We start from the raw sequence: 14,033 nt of genomic DNA on the forward strand, positions 1-14,033 counted from the left end.
ATATATTTTTGTGTGTATGTGTGTCTGTAAATATGTGTGTATGTGTTGATTAACCCCTGGTCAGCTTTGGTCAGAATGTGTGTGTGTATGTAAATATGTGTGTGTGTTTGTATGGATAGATACATGCATGTGTGTAAATATATGCTTGTGTGTGTGTGCGTGTGTGTGCAAATATGTGTGTATGTGTGTGTAAATATGTAGTTTTTCATTTGTGTATGTGTTGTTTAACGTCAGGTCAGCTCTGGTCCAGCAGACTTATAACCAAAATTATTCCAGTCAGGACCAGACAGTTTTTTTTTTGTTTTTGCTGTTTATTCCGTCAGATTATTTCAGAATATATTTTCTATTACGTCTTTCTTGTTCCACACTTTAAAATAAAACATAAATCAATAAATAAAATAAAATATATTGATTTGAGAGAAATTTGGCTGCTTCTTCTAGCATGTCAAACAAACATCTAAAGGCTCTGTCATTGTCATTGGGTCACAGAAAATAAGTGTGTGTGTGTGTGTGTGTGTGTATATATATATACATGCACACACCCACACACTTTGTTCAATGGTTGGCATTAGGAAGAGCATCCAGCTGTAGAAACCATGCCATATCAGACATAGAAGGTAATACAACCATCTGGTTCATCTGTTCTTGTTGAACCACTCAACCCATACCAGAATGGAAAATAGGATGTTAAATGATGATGATGATATATATAGTGTAAGAGAGCAGATAGTTTCTGATGAGATTCTGAATCATGAAGCAGATGTTTGCTTCGTTGTGTAAACATTCAAATCTTATCTGTGTGTGTGTGTGTGTGCATTAGTGAGAAGAAAAACATTTCTTGTTGAAGTTTTAATGTTGATGATTAAATGAAGATTTTTGAATAATGGAACCAGCTTTTGAAGTGTAGCAAATCTGTTATGCTGGAAATAAAAATTTGCTAGCCCATTGCTAGTAGGGAATTCTTCAATAAATAGTGATTGAAGTATCCACAACATTTCTCCAATTTTGATCAAACTTGCAAAAATGCTATATTAATAACAGAATGCTATATTTTTCCAAGAGCTGGCTCACACATTTTGATAGCGTTAAAGAATAAGGATGAATTACATATAAGAGAGCAATCGATCTTATAATTGGTAATATCATCATCATTTTAATTCCAGCTATATTTGGAGAGTGAAGTAGTGTGACATCTTTCTGAATGTATACATGTGTTGTGAGAATCCTTGTTTAAAATGATTTTCAGTCTGCCCTATATAACATTTGATTTTATTATCTCTCTATATATAAACGGCAGTTTGTCTGTGTGTGTTTCTGTGTGTCTGTTAGGTTGTACCCTCACCCTGACCACGGCTTTCAACCGATTCTGATGAAACTTGACACACACATAGCCCAATGTCATAATTCAAAACTAACGCAGCAAAAATTTTGAAAAGTTCCCCCAGTTCTGAAAAAAATCGATAAATTCGACATGGGGTCGAGAATCAGAAACACAAACCACAGATGGTCTAGGGGACGCAGCTTGACCCTTTTTAACTCTCAAAAAAAAATTTACCATCATTTTTTTTCCATTTTTTTGCTATAACTCTCTAAAAATGCTTTATAGTTATTTCCCTTACAAACCTGAGCAACGCCGGGCGATACTGCTAGTCATCTATAAAGGAAACTTTGTCTTGATAAGCTATTGTTTTCAAAAGAGTTGATTTCTTGAAAGTACATAGAAAGGGAAGAGTTTTGTGCATGTTGTACTGGAAAAGTGTAACCCTTTTCTGCTGGTTATGGAAGCAGCAAATATTTGGGAGAAACTCTTGTTAGTTTTATTGGAAATCTCACGATGATTCAGCTGCCAGTAGAATATTTCCACTATACATCATGTGTTAAGTGCTGTTTCTCCATTTGTAAACATGGATAGGCACCAATCCTTGCATGTTTGCATATGTGTGTGTGTGTATGTGTGTGTCTGCATATGTGATTCTTCACTTTCAGCCACATTATTCATAAGTTTGGCTTTCAACAAGAATTTGATTTAATACAGTGAGGAATGTATCATAACATGTCTATGTGTGTATGTGTATGCATATAAGTGTCTTTGTATGTATTTCTTTTTATGTGTGTGTATGTGTAAATGCTTGCCTGACTGCTAGTCTGTCAACCTGTTGATCTGTATGTGTATGTGAGAGATATAGTTAAGTGTATGAATGTGAGTGCATATGTGAGAGTGTGTCAGCATGAATTAAGATATAAAATATTCTGTGCATAAAAAATGTGTTTGTAAAAAAACCGTGACATGAAGACATTAATTATTTGATATATTGATTACGCATATTCCCATATGTATGTTTGTAAGTGTGTATAACTATATATACGCACACACACATTAATATCGAACAACAGCGAGTATGAGTGCTCAACATTAATGGATAACTGGGTTAACCAGGCTTGATAATTGTTAAGAGCGATATCTCTCATAACATGAAATCAACAGTAGCCTGGTTAACCTGCAAATAATGGATGTGTGTGTGTGTGTATTGGTAAAAACGGTAAGATAACAAAAGAAAGAAAGAGACCTCCATATTATGTAAATAGAGGAAATTTATCTGAAAAATAATATGTGACAATTATTCGGTAGCCAAGATAAAACTCTGAGTTTCGGATGCCGAAGAGCTGGTGATGTGGATTTCCACCTCGGCATCTGAAACTCAGAGTTTTATCTTGGCTACTGAATAATTGTCACATATTATTTTACAGATATATATATATATATTAATGGTTGTCTTTATCTCTGCTTACTAGTTATCCATAAAGAAGACTCAGTATAAAAGAAAAAATGTAAAGTGATTGAAGTGATTGTTTTATTACTGTCTTGAATTTTCAGGATTTGTGGGAGATAAAAATACTTTCAGGAAAATAATTATTTAGAAATTTGTATCATTTGTCTGTATGCATCTCTTTATGTTTATCTCTCTCTCTCTCTCTCTCTCTCTCTCTCTGTCTATCTGTGTGTGTGTGTGCATGTATGCACGTGTGTATGTGTGTGCATATGCATATGTATCTATATATTCCTATTTATATATATTGTATGTGTGTGTGTACGTATAATTGCATACACAAACACACATACACACACACATTCATGTGTCTGTGTATTTACACTCACATAAATAGCTGATATTGTGCTTTTAACACAGCAAGTTCAAAAGAGATGTTATCTCAGGACAAATACTGCCATAACTGGCCTATCAACAGTGTGTATACATTAAATATGATTTATAGATAGCTATTGTAATTTAGTACAGCCTAAATTGCATATACTTGAATTTAATTCAGCCAGACAGCTATTCACAACATCAGTGAATGCTTTAATCACCTTTTAAAATATCAGAGAGGACAAACACTTGGCTGGCTGTGATACATATGTAAACAGACATATATATATATGTGTATATATATATGCTATTATTCAGTTTAATTTCAAGATGTCTTGCCAATAGAGAAAGAGCTGGTTTCTAATCTAGATCCAAGGCTCCTTCATTGGAACTTCAACATCAACAAGGTATTTGTGCACACGTGGGCAATATTTAGAGTTATTGCATATGCAGATTTGTGTGTGTGTTGTATGTATGTATGTATGTATGTATGTATGTATGCATTTATGCATTCATATATTTTTGCATTAAATATATATATATATGTGTGTGTAATATATTATATATATATGTATGTATGTATGTATTATGTATGTTATATATATATATATATATATATTATATATATATATATATATATATATATATATAGATATATATATGTATGTATGTATGTATATATATATATATATATATATATATATATATATATATAAACAATTACTGCAATTGAGAAGTATCGACCAATAAGTTTCATATTCAGTAACATTAATCTGAGATTAATAGAACATTTCTGTGTTTCTCCATCAAATAAACTTCTTTTATATTTTAACCTGATTACTTATCATCTGCTGCTGTTTATTTTTCAGTATGAAGATGTAAGTACCACCATTTTGATTTTTAACATCCAATATTTTTGTGGTTTGATTTTTGCTGAGGTTGTTGTCGGTTTTCGTACTTATTTTCTTCTGTTTTCATCCTTTCTTTGCGTTTTTCAACACCAGTTTGTGAATAATCTTAAATTTCACTGATTTTATTCAAATTTTCTTCACCTCTTTCACTGTGTGAATTTAAAATTATAAGAAAAAAAAAAAAGAACAAAGTAGATTGTAGTTCCTTCATTCTTTGAACTAACACATGAACACACCTTCCTGTGTGCGGTTTTTCTGTTATATATATATATATATATATATATATATATATACATACATATATATATATTTTCTATATTTGTACACATTTTTGCGTGGTGTGTTTTATAAAAATTTTTTTCTTTGGTTTGGTTTTTTTCCACATTGCATCTGTTGTTGCACTTGCAATCTTTACACAAATAATAATAATATTAATCTTTACTACTACTACTACTACTACTACTAATAATAATAATAATAATAATAATAATAATAAAACTAACAACGACAACAACATTAACAATAACAATTATAATAATAATAATAATAATAACAAAACTAACAACGACAACAACATTAACAATAACAATTATAATAATAGTAATAATAATAATAATAATAATAATAATTTCATTTATTTGCCACCAGGGCAAAGGATGAGGGGGACAATACAAAACAGATATAAAGTGTTGGGGTTTACATATAATGAAATGATAAAATGAATAAATAAACAAAAAAAAAGGAGTAAGAATACATGGTATACAATGAAAGGAAAGGTTAGCAAAATAATAATAATAATGATAATAATTGCAAAGGCTGTGGCTATAATAATTGGTGCATTGGGAACTGTGAGCAAATATATAGACAAATGGTTGAAGGAGATTAGAATAGAATGTCTTGTAGAGCTTCTGCAGGAAGTTGGCTTAGAGACAGGAAAGATTATCAGGAAGGTTCTAAGCACTTGAAAATCTATGAAAGATTGTGGATACTAAGGTTACGGATAGTAACCCGCTGCCCACATAAATCCTGCCAGAACTGGAGTCAAATCAATAATAATAAAAATAATAATAATAAGGCGCATGGCTCAGTGGTTAGAGTGTCGAGCTTACGATCGTGAGGTTGTGAGCTCGAATCCCGGACTGGGCTGCGTGTTGTGTTCTTGAGCAAGGCACTTTATTTCACGTTGCTCCAGTTCACTCAGCTGTAGAAATGAGTTGCGACGTCACTGGTGCCAAGCTGTATCGGTCCCTTTGCCTTTCCGTTGGATAACACTGGTGGCGTAGAGAGGGGAGGCTGGTATGCCTGGACGACTGCTGGTCTTCCATAAACAACCTCGCTCGGACTTGTGTCTAGGAGGGTAACTTTCTAGGTGCAATCGCATGGTCTGTGTCGTGACCGAAGGGGGGTCTCCGAATAATAATATAATAATAATAACAAAACTAACAACGACAACAACATTAACAATAACAATTATAATAATAGTAATAATAATAATAATAATAATAATAATTTCATTTATTTGCCACCAGGGCAAAGGATGAGGGGGACAATACAAAACAGATATAAAGTGTTGGGGTTTACATATAATGAAATGATAAAATGAATAAATAAACAAAAAAAAAGGAGTAAGAATACATGGTATACAATGAAAAGGAAAGGTTAGCAAAATAATAATAATAATGATAATAATTGCAAAGGCTGTGGCTATAATAATTGGTGCATTGGGAACTGTGAGCAAATATATAGACAAATGGTTGAAGGAGATTAGAATAGAATGTCTTGTAGAGCTTCTGCAGGAAGTTTGGCTTTAGAGACAGGAAAGATTATCAGGAAGGTTCTAAGCACTTGAAAATCTATTGAAAGATTGTGGATACCTAAGGTTACGGATAGTAACCCGCTGCCCACATAAATCCTGCCAGAACTGGAGTCAAATCAATAATAATAAAAATAATAATAATAAGGCGCATGGCTCAGTGGTTAGAGTGTCGAGCTTACGATCGTGAGGTTGTGAGCTCGAATCCCGGACTGGGCTGCGTGTTGTGTTCTTGAGCAAGGCACTTTATTTCACGTTGCTCCAGTTCACTCAGCTGTAGAAATGAGTTGCGACGTCACTGGTGCCAAGCTGTATCGGTCCCTTTGCCTTTCCGTTGGATAACACTGGTGGCGTAGAGAGGGGAGGCTGGTATGCCTGGACGACTGCTGGTCTTCCATAAACAACCTCGCTCGGACTTGTGTCTAGGAGGGTAACTTTCTAGGTGCAATCGCATGGTCTGTGTCGTGACCGAAGGGGGGTCTCCGAATAATAATAATAATAATAATAATAGTTGGAATGATATCAAGAGGAGCCAACAAGTAAGTAGACACAAATCCATGGCAGCCCCCAAAAACGAAGATTCCAAAAGATCATAATAATCGGTATCTCACATGTTCTTCATAAATTTCTCTCCATGTTGATGCAACCTTACTCACTCTGTGTGTGTGTGTGTTTTCTCTCACAAAAATCAGTGTTTTCAATTGCATGGCACCTCACGTGTTAGCACCCTCAAGGGCAAAACCCTGTTGTTCCTTGATGTCACTTGGGTGCAGTTTGTATAAATTAAAGCAAAACCAAAACATAGCATAATATTAACAATAACAACAACAATGATAGTTATAGTAGTTGTAGTAGTAATGATGATGATGATGATGATGATGCGGACACCTACACAACTATAATCACAGAATTTAAAAACATGATTAACGTACTGAAAATAACACTGCCAGGCACAACGGATATATATTATAGTGAAAATAACAAAATCAAATCATAGCACTGCACGTACTTGAGGCATTGAGCATGTGTAGTGAAAGCATGCAATAGAAATAAGATGACTGAATAATAATAATATTAATAAAAATAATAACAACAACAATAATATTAATGGTGATTGTGATTTCATTTATTTGCCACCAGGGCGAAGGATGTGGGAACAATACAAAGATAAACATAAAATGTTGGGGTTTACATATAATGAAATGATAAAATAATTATGTATAAAAAAAGTAAGTATACAAGGAAAAGGAAGGGACATATATGTAGTATATAAAGGTTAAAAATAGGGGCCAGGTGGACTGGCTCTTTGAAATTTCGGTACAAGGCCAGCAATTTTGAGGGGATGGGGTAAATTGATTCCATCAACCCCAGTACTTGACTGGTACTTTATTTCATCATCCACCAAAAGGATGAATCACAAAGTTGACCTTCCTCCTTCAAACAAAAATATGTTCTGATAATTAGGTACTGAGTTACCTTCCTTCACACAACGAGAATCTAACTGTTTGATTGAGATTGATTACATAAGTACCAGATTAATTACTGAGATTGATGTAATCAACATCACTATAATTCAAAGGTAGAAATCAGTAAAAGAATACGCACACACACACACATGTAACAAATAGCAAAGAGGTTGAAAATGCACTTGGATTTTTTAAGAATATTTATTTACATTTCCTAAAAGGAATGTCATATTCTTTTCACTTTAAGTTGGTAGTTATTCTTAAAATTCCTAGAAAAAAATTTACAAAATACACAAAATTTCTTTTTTCTTTTCAGTCAAGATAATCATAATTTTTTATCATATATATATATATATATACATAAAAGTACAAAAGTTCTGATTTCATGACAAAGTTAATAATATATTTTTTATATATATATATATATATATATATTTGAAGTACCATAGTTCTGTTTACACTAGAAAATATACAAATTTTTTGTTAAAAAGTGGTTATTAAATATTTTGACTAACTGGTTTTTCACTCTTTTGAGTTGATCATTCTGGTCAGGTTGAGGAAGACTGCTCTACAGCTTGAGTATCTGCTGTAAATCACAGTCTGAAGACACAAAGAGATGTGGGCAAGAAAAAATTTCCAGTGGATTCGGGTGCAGCGAAAAAAATCATTGTTTGTGTGAAAGGGGTTAATGCAGGGTCTGGGACAGGTGAGGCACAGTAAGAGTAATGAGAAAAAGAAAACTGGGTGTGTTGATATCAGATGAGATTTAGTGCCAGTGGTATACAACTAGTGGGTTCTGAAGGGCAGAGGATTTTATAACGACAGTAGATTGAGAAATGATACAGCACATCTCTATGCCAGGACGTTGTTGTAGGTTAACAAGTGAATCTTGGCCTAAAATATCCTTATTTTAACCCTTTGGCATTTAAACCAACCAGGAAAGTTTATCAAAGTTTGTAAGGCCGAACCTTCAGAATAACACTAAGGCTTTTAATTGTGTTGTGTCCAAGACAAGTGAGATTTGAAACGAAATTGTTTTGCTGACATGTACAGTGACCGTTGTGTTTGTTGTCACCATAAATAACATTATATATCGATACAAATCAGTCAATATCTCCTATGCCTATATGATTATCAACTATTGATATGTAATTTAATTAAGACTTCCTACATATACTTTATCATCTATAAGACGGATTAATTATCAGATACCTTCCTTGCTATTTTAATCCTTTAGCACTTAAACCACCCATATCTGGTCCAAATATTCTATTTGTCTTTTTTTCAAACTGACTAGATCTGGCCTCTTACACCTATCCTACATTGCCGTTCTAAAAATAAACAATCACGTCATTAAACTCTTGAAGCTATGAGATAATGCATGAGTAATTCAAAACAATGTGAATAAATAAGCAATACAGGTAGAATATTTGAGCCTAATATGGCTCAAATATTCTACCTGTTTTATGTTAAACTGTCAAGATCTGGCTTCTCACACCTACCTGCAATGTCATTGTAAACTACAAAATAATGCATACTTAATTCAAAACAATGTGAGTAAATAAGCATCATATTTGATCGAATAGTCTGAATGCTAAAGGGTTAACTGAACTCTTGATTGAGTTTTGAGTTGTGGAGTTGAGTCGCTTGGTTGGGGATTCAGCAACTGTACTGCCAATTCTCTCTTATATATCAAGCGACCCCTGACATATGTAAGTTTAATTTCATGATGCAATATGCTGTGGTACACTTTAATCAGACATCAAGAGGTGCAGGGTTCAGTTCTCCTTAGTTTTTATTACACATTTGGCCTTGTTGGATGGTAAACATAAATCAGAACCTGATTTAACATCATTGCATAGAAAACATTATAATAAAAACAATGACATCAAACTGAAGACTCACTCAATACACTTTGTAGGGTATGTATTTTTTTTTACTTTTTCAAGAAGAGAGGTGACAGTGACTTCGAAGTGTCAATGGTGCAACAAAGATTAGCAGGCCAAAACTTCAAAATCAGTGTCACCTTTCTTCTTGTATATAATTTAAATTAATTCCTTTATGGGAACAGTGAATCTCGAAGCAAATATAGTTATGATTAATAGCATGTTTATATTTGGTTAAAAGCCACATCAGTAAACGTGACTTTTTCCATCCAAACATGTTTTTCAACCGCATATTTATGTGGTGTTATTAATAGCTTTATTTACTTCAAGGTTCCCTGTTCCTAAAACAAATTATTTCACATTCTTGAAGTTTTAAACTCTTATGATATCAACAACATTTAAATTTATTTTAAAATTATATACAAAAATTAAAAACTGAAAAATAAACACTGCGTTCAATTATACCGTTGCAAATTTTATTAATTACTTAATTAATAAATAAATAAATTAATTAATTACAGCTCACTGTCATCTAATAAACCAATTAATGCTGATTATATTTCAGTCAAATCTAATTTTTAAAATAAATTGAAAATTATAAAATAATTTTTTTCCAATTTTATTTGATTTTCATTTTAATTATTTTCTTTCATCTTCAAATTTCACTGAAAAATATTTTCAAAAAAGAAATATTGTTATCATTGAAAAGAATCTTTATCAAAAAACTATATAATCAATTAAAATCACTGAATCGATCAATTTCCCTGTATCAATTCAAATTTATCATTAATTTGTGTAGTATTTCCACTTTTCTCTTATTTGAAAATTGTAATTCTCTTTTTGTTGTTTTTTTTTTTGTTTAATATCTTCATATTTTATATATTTATATGTTTTAATGTGGTCTTTGTTCTTCCTTTCAAAGAAATAATGTCTCTGTGAAGAGAAATGCTAGTTTAAACAACTAATGTCTTTGAAAAGTCACCGTACATATTCAGTGTGCCATTGATGAGAAAAATATCATATTTGCGTATGTGTGCGTTTGCCCGTGTGTGTATTTGCATGTGTGTGTATTTGCGTGTGGGTATTTGCGTACATGTCTGTCTGGCCATAAATGGCAATATCTTCTGTACTCTTAAAATGGTCATATCGTTCAGTTATTTATTTATTTACTTTGCTGCAGGCACCAGCATGACTGTGTGGTTAAGAAATTTGCTTTTCAACCCTGTGGATTCATGTTCAGTCCCACTGTGTGTTACCATGGGCAAGTGTCTGGTAATATATAGCTCTGGGTTGACCAATGACTTGTGAGTGAATTTAGTAGAGGAAGCTGCATAGAAACTCAAGACATGCACACATTTGCGTTATTATTATTATTATTTAAGACAGTTTAATCCAGCTTCATATAACTTAGAGTTTTGCAGGCTTCTTACTGAAACCTACCTCATTCAGGGTCAGATCAGTAAGTCATATGTTCATATACAAATATATGTATATGAATACGTATATCTATCTGTCTGTCTACCCTCAACACTCTCTCTCTTTCTCTCTCTTACCTGCTTTAACTTTTGTTGCATATTTAGTCAAAGGAGACTACTACAAGGTCCAGCCCTTTTTTGTGGAGTGACAGCTTGTGTCCTTCTTGAACCTGAGAGCTATGCCTTTGGAGTGGACACCTTTTGTAGAGCCTTCCATGCTGGACAGGTGAAAGGACAGGGGCCACACTAATATGGATAATTTCATCCGATAGATAAAACCATGTTTTATAATGCCATGTCTGTGTAATACCTAGAAAAGGAAAAAGGACAGAGGCATTGATGACTATTCAAAACTGACAAGAACTGGAAGAGGAAGGCTCTCCTTCAGGGAAACAAAAGAGAGCCTAGAGCAATGGTCCCCAACCTGTAGTCCATGGACCCCTGGTGGTCAGCAAATGTAGTACTGGAGGTCTGTAAATTAAATTCAAAATTTCATATATATATATATACATAAGGATAAACATATTAAAAGGAGTCTGTGGGAAAACTCATTTAAATAAAAGAGGTCTTTGGTAGTGAAAAAGTTGGGGACCACTGGCCTATAGTTAAGGAAAAAGGTTGATGGCCTGTGCTCCATTGGGAGTGAAGGGCTTAAAGAGAGGACAAAGTTGGAGGAGATCATGCTTTGCAAAACTGGTTGGAGAAGGGCAGAAAGTTCTGCTCAGAACAGAGGCCAGGCCTAAACATGCAATATAGGGGACTCTGCTAAAGATGCCCCAAGGGCCATGCGTTGGTGTTAAACTAGGCAACAGGTGAAGTCTCCCAGTCTAGAACAGGAATGTTTTTTCTATGCTTCCACACAGTTTCCATTTAGTAAATCCTACTCATCTCACAGTGATTTGGTTGACCTGAAACTGAAATAGAAATTACTTAGCTAAGGTCCCGGTTAGTGGGATTAAACCTGAAATTATGCAGTTATGAACAGAATTTCTTAACCACACAACCATACCTTGATAGATTGAAACCTTTCAGAGTCATAGATATAAAAAGAATAATATCACACCCACACATATATATATTGTATATACGTATGTGTGTGTATACGTATATATATATATATTTATTTATTCATACACACACATACATGAATGCATGTGTGTATCTTATATATGCATATGTATATATATGTGTGTATGTATGTATATGCATATATATCTATATCTACATATATATATGTGTGTATGTATATATATACATATGCATGAATATATTGTATGTATATATATATATATATATATATATGCAAGTGTGATAATGCAATATCTATGATAATATCAAATCTTTTCAAGTACATTGATTGCAACCAGCCCCACCCCCTCCCAGAAGAACATAAGTAAAAAAAAAAACAACCAATCAACCAAAAACATCCTGGTTTCACATGCATATTTATGACAAAGTTGAATTACAATGGATGCAGTGATAGAAAAGAAGTATCACATGTTTGTGCGTGAATAAATCAATTTATTGCCCATATCTGTTATACTGGGTGAATCTCTTTGGTATATTAACGGAAGAAGGAGACGAAAGAAAGGAAACGTTGCATCATGTTTGTTTTATGAAGAAAATATCTCGTGGATGTGTTGCGAAGACAAACTTTGTGTTTGTGTGTGTATTATATATATCTCTACACATTATATATATATATATCTATATATATATATATATTGGTTTATATATCAATATATATAATATATATATATAATATATATATATATATATTGGTTATATATCAATATATATATATATAATATATATATATATATATATATATATATATTGGTTAATATATCAATATATATATATATATATATATATTGGTTATATATCTATATATATATATATATATATATATATATATATATATATTGGTTTATATATCTATATATATATATATATATATATATATTGGTTAATATATCAATATATATATATTGGTTTATATATCAATATATATATAATATATATATATATATAATGGTTCATAGTTCATATATCAATATATATATATATTGATTTATATATCAGTATATATATACCCATGCTAGCATGGAAAGCGGACGTTAAACGATGATGATATATATATATATATATTTCTATGGATTTATTTTTATATATATTTTATATGCACACACACACACACACACACACATGTGCACACGCACACACACACTTCTATACATATGTAGGTACATGTCTATAGATATATTAATATATATGTATGTATATGCAAATGTGTGTGTGTGTAAATGTATTTATCTGTTTATGTGTGTGTGTGTTTGTAAATATATGTATGTTTGTGTGTGTGTGGATAAGGAAATGCGAAATCCATTAATATATTAAAACCCACGGCATAAAAAAAAATGTGTGTATATGTGTGTGAGCTTCTGTATGAATGCGTGTATTTATGCGTGAGTGGATGTTTAATTTTTAATGTTTCATGTTTGTTGATAGAAGTCTTTAAATATTCATTTACGTGGTAAACAGAAACCTCTTCTGAAAGCTAATATAAAACGTTCTCTTTCTTACCATATACATATGTGTGTATATGTATATATATATATAAATGTGTGTGTGCGTGGGTATATATATATATATATATGTATATATACACACACACACTCACAAAGCACTGGTAATGGTGTCACATAAAAAGCACTGGTGATGGTTCCAAGTATAAAAGAACTGATGCTGGTGCCACCTAAGGAGCACTCGGTACATTCTGTAAAGTAGTTGGGGCCAGGAAGGGCATCCGACCATAGAAACCATGCCGTTGCAGACGAGGGAACCTGGTGCAGGCCCTGGCCTTGCCAACTCCTGTCAAACTGTCCAACCCATGCCATCATGGAAACTGGACGTTAAATGATGATGATGTTGATGATGATGTAGAAAGGACCATTATTATCATTATTGTCAAGGTGGTGAACTGGGAGAATCATTAGCACACTGGACAGAATGTTTAGTGGTATTTCATGTTTTTACATTCTGAGTTCAAATTCCAATGAGGTCAGCTTAGCCTTTCATCCTTTCAGGGTCGATAAAATAAATATCAGTTGAACTCTAGGGTCGATATAACTGACTTAGCCACTCCTGCAAATTTGCTGGTCTTGTGCCAAAATTGGAAATCATTATTATCATTGATTAGTACAAGGGCAGCTTCTATTGAGCTGACTTAGGTTCAATGTTTATTGAAACCTTCACAATCATCTCTTTTGTCCCTTTTATCTAGATGTGGTGCTTTTAAAACTTCAATATCCAGTACTTCCTTCTTTGCTCTGG

The 14,033-nt window shown here is 32.6% G+C and overlaps 1 protein-coding gene across 13 annotated transcripts in view; it reads left to right on the forward strand.

Annotated features, from left to right (window-relative positions):
• LOC115222757 (myosin-IIIb-like) overlaps window positions 1-14,033 on the forward strand; it is a 298,889-nt gene that overhangs the window by 240,303 nt on the left and 44,553 nt on the right. For 10 of the 13 annotated variants that reach the window (XM_036512009.1, XM_036511999.1, XM_036512005.1 and 7 more), the window contains one exon: window positions 4,016-4,024. The exons of the other annotated variants lie outside the window; for them this stretch is intronic. In XM_036512009.1, coding sequence (XP_036367902.1) covers window positions 4,016-4,024 — 9 coding nt within the window. The remainder of the gene's footprint in view (window positions 1-4,015; window positions 4,025-14,033) is intronic. 13 annotated transcript variants of the gene reach the window in all.

Source organism: Octopus sinensis, linkage group LG21, assembly GCF_006345805.1.
Source record: "Octopus sinensis linkage group LG21, ASM634580v1, whole genome shotgun sequence".
NCBI lineage: Eukaryota > Metazoa > Mollusca > Cephalopoda > Octopoda > Octopodidae > Octopus > Octopus sinensis.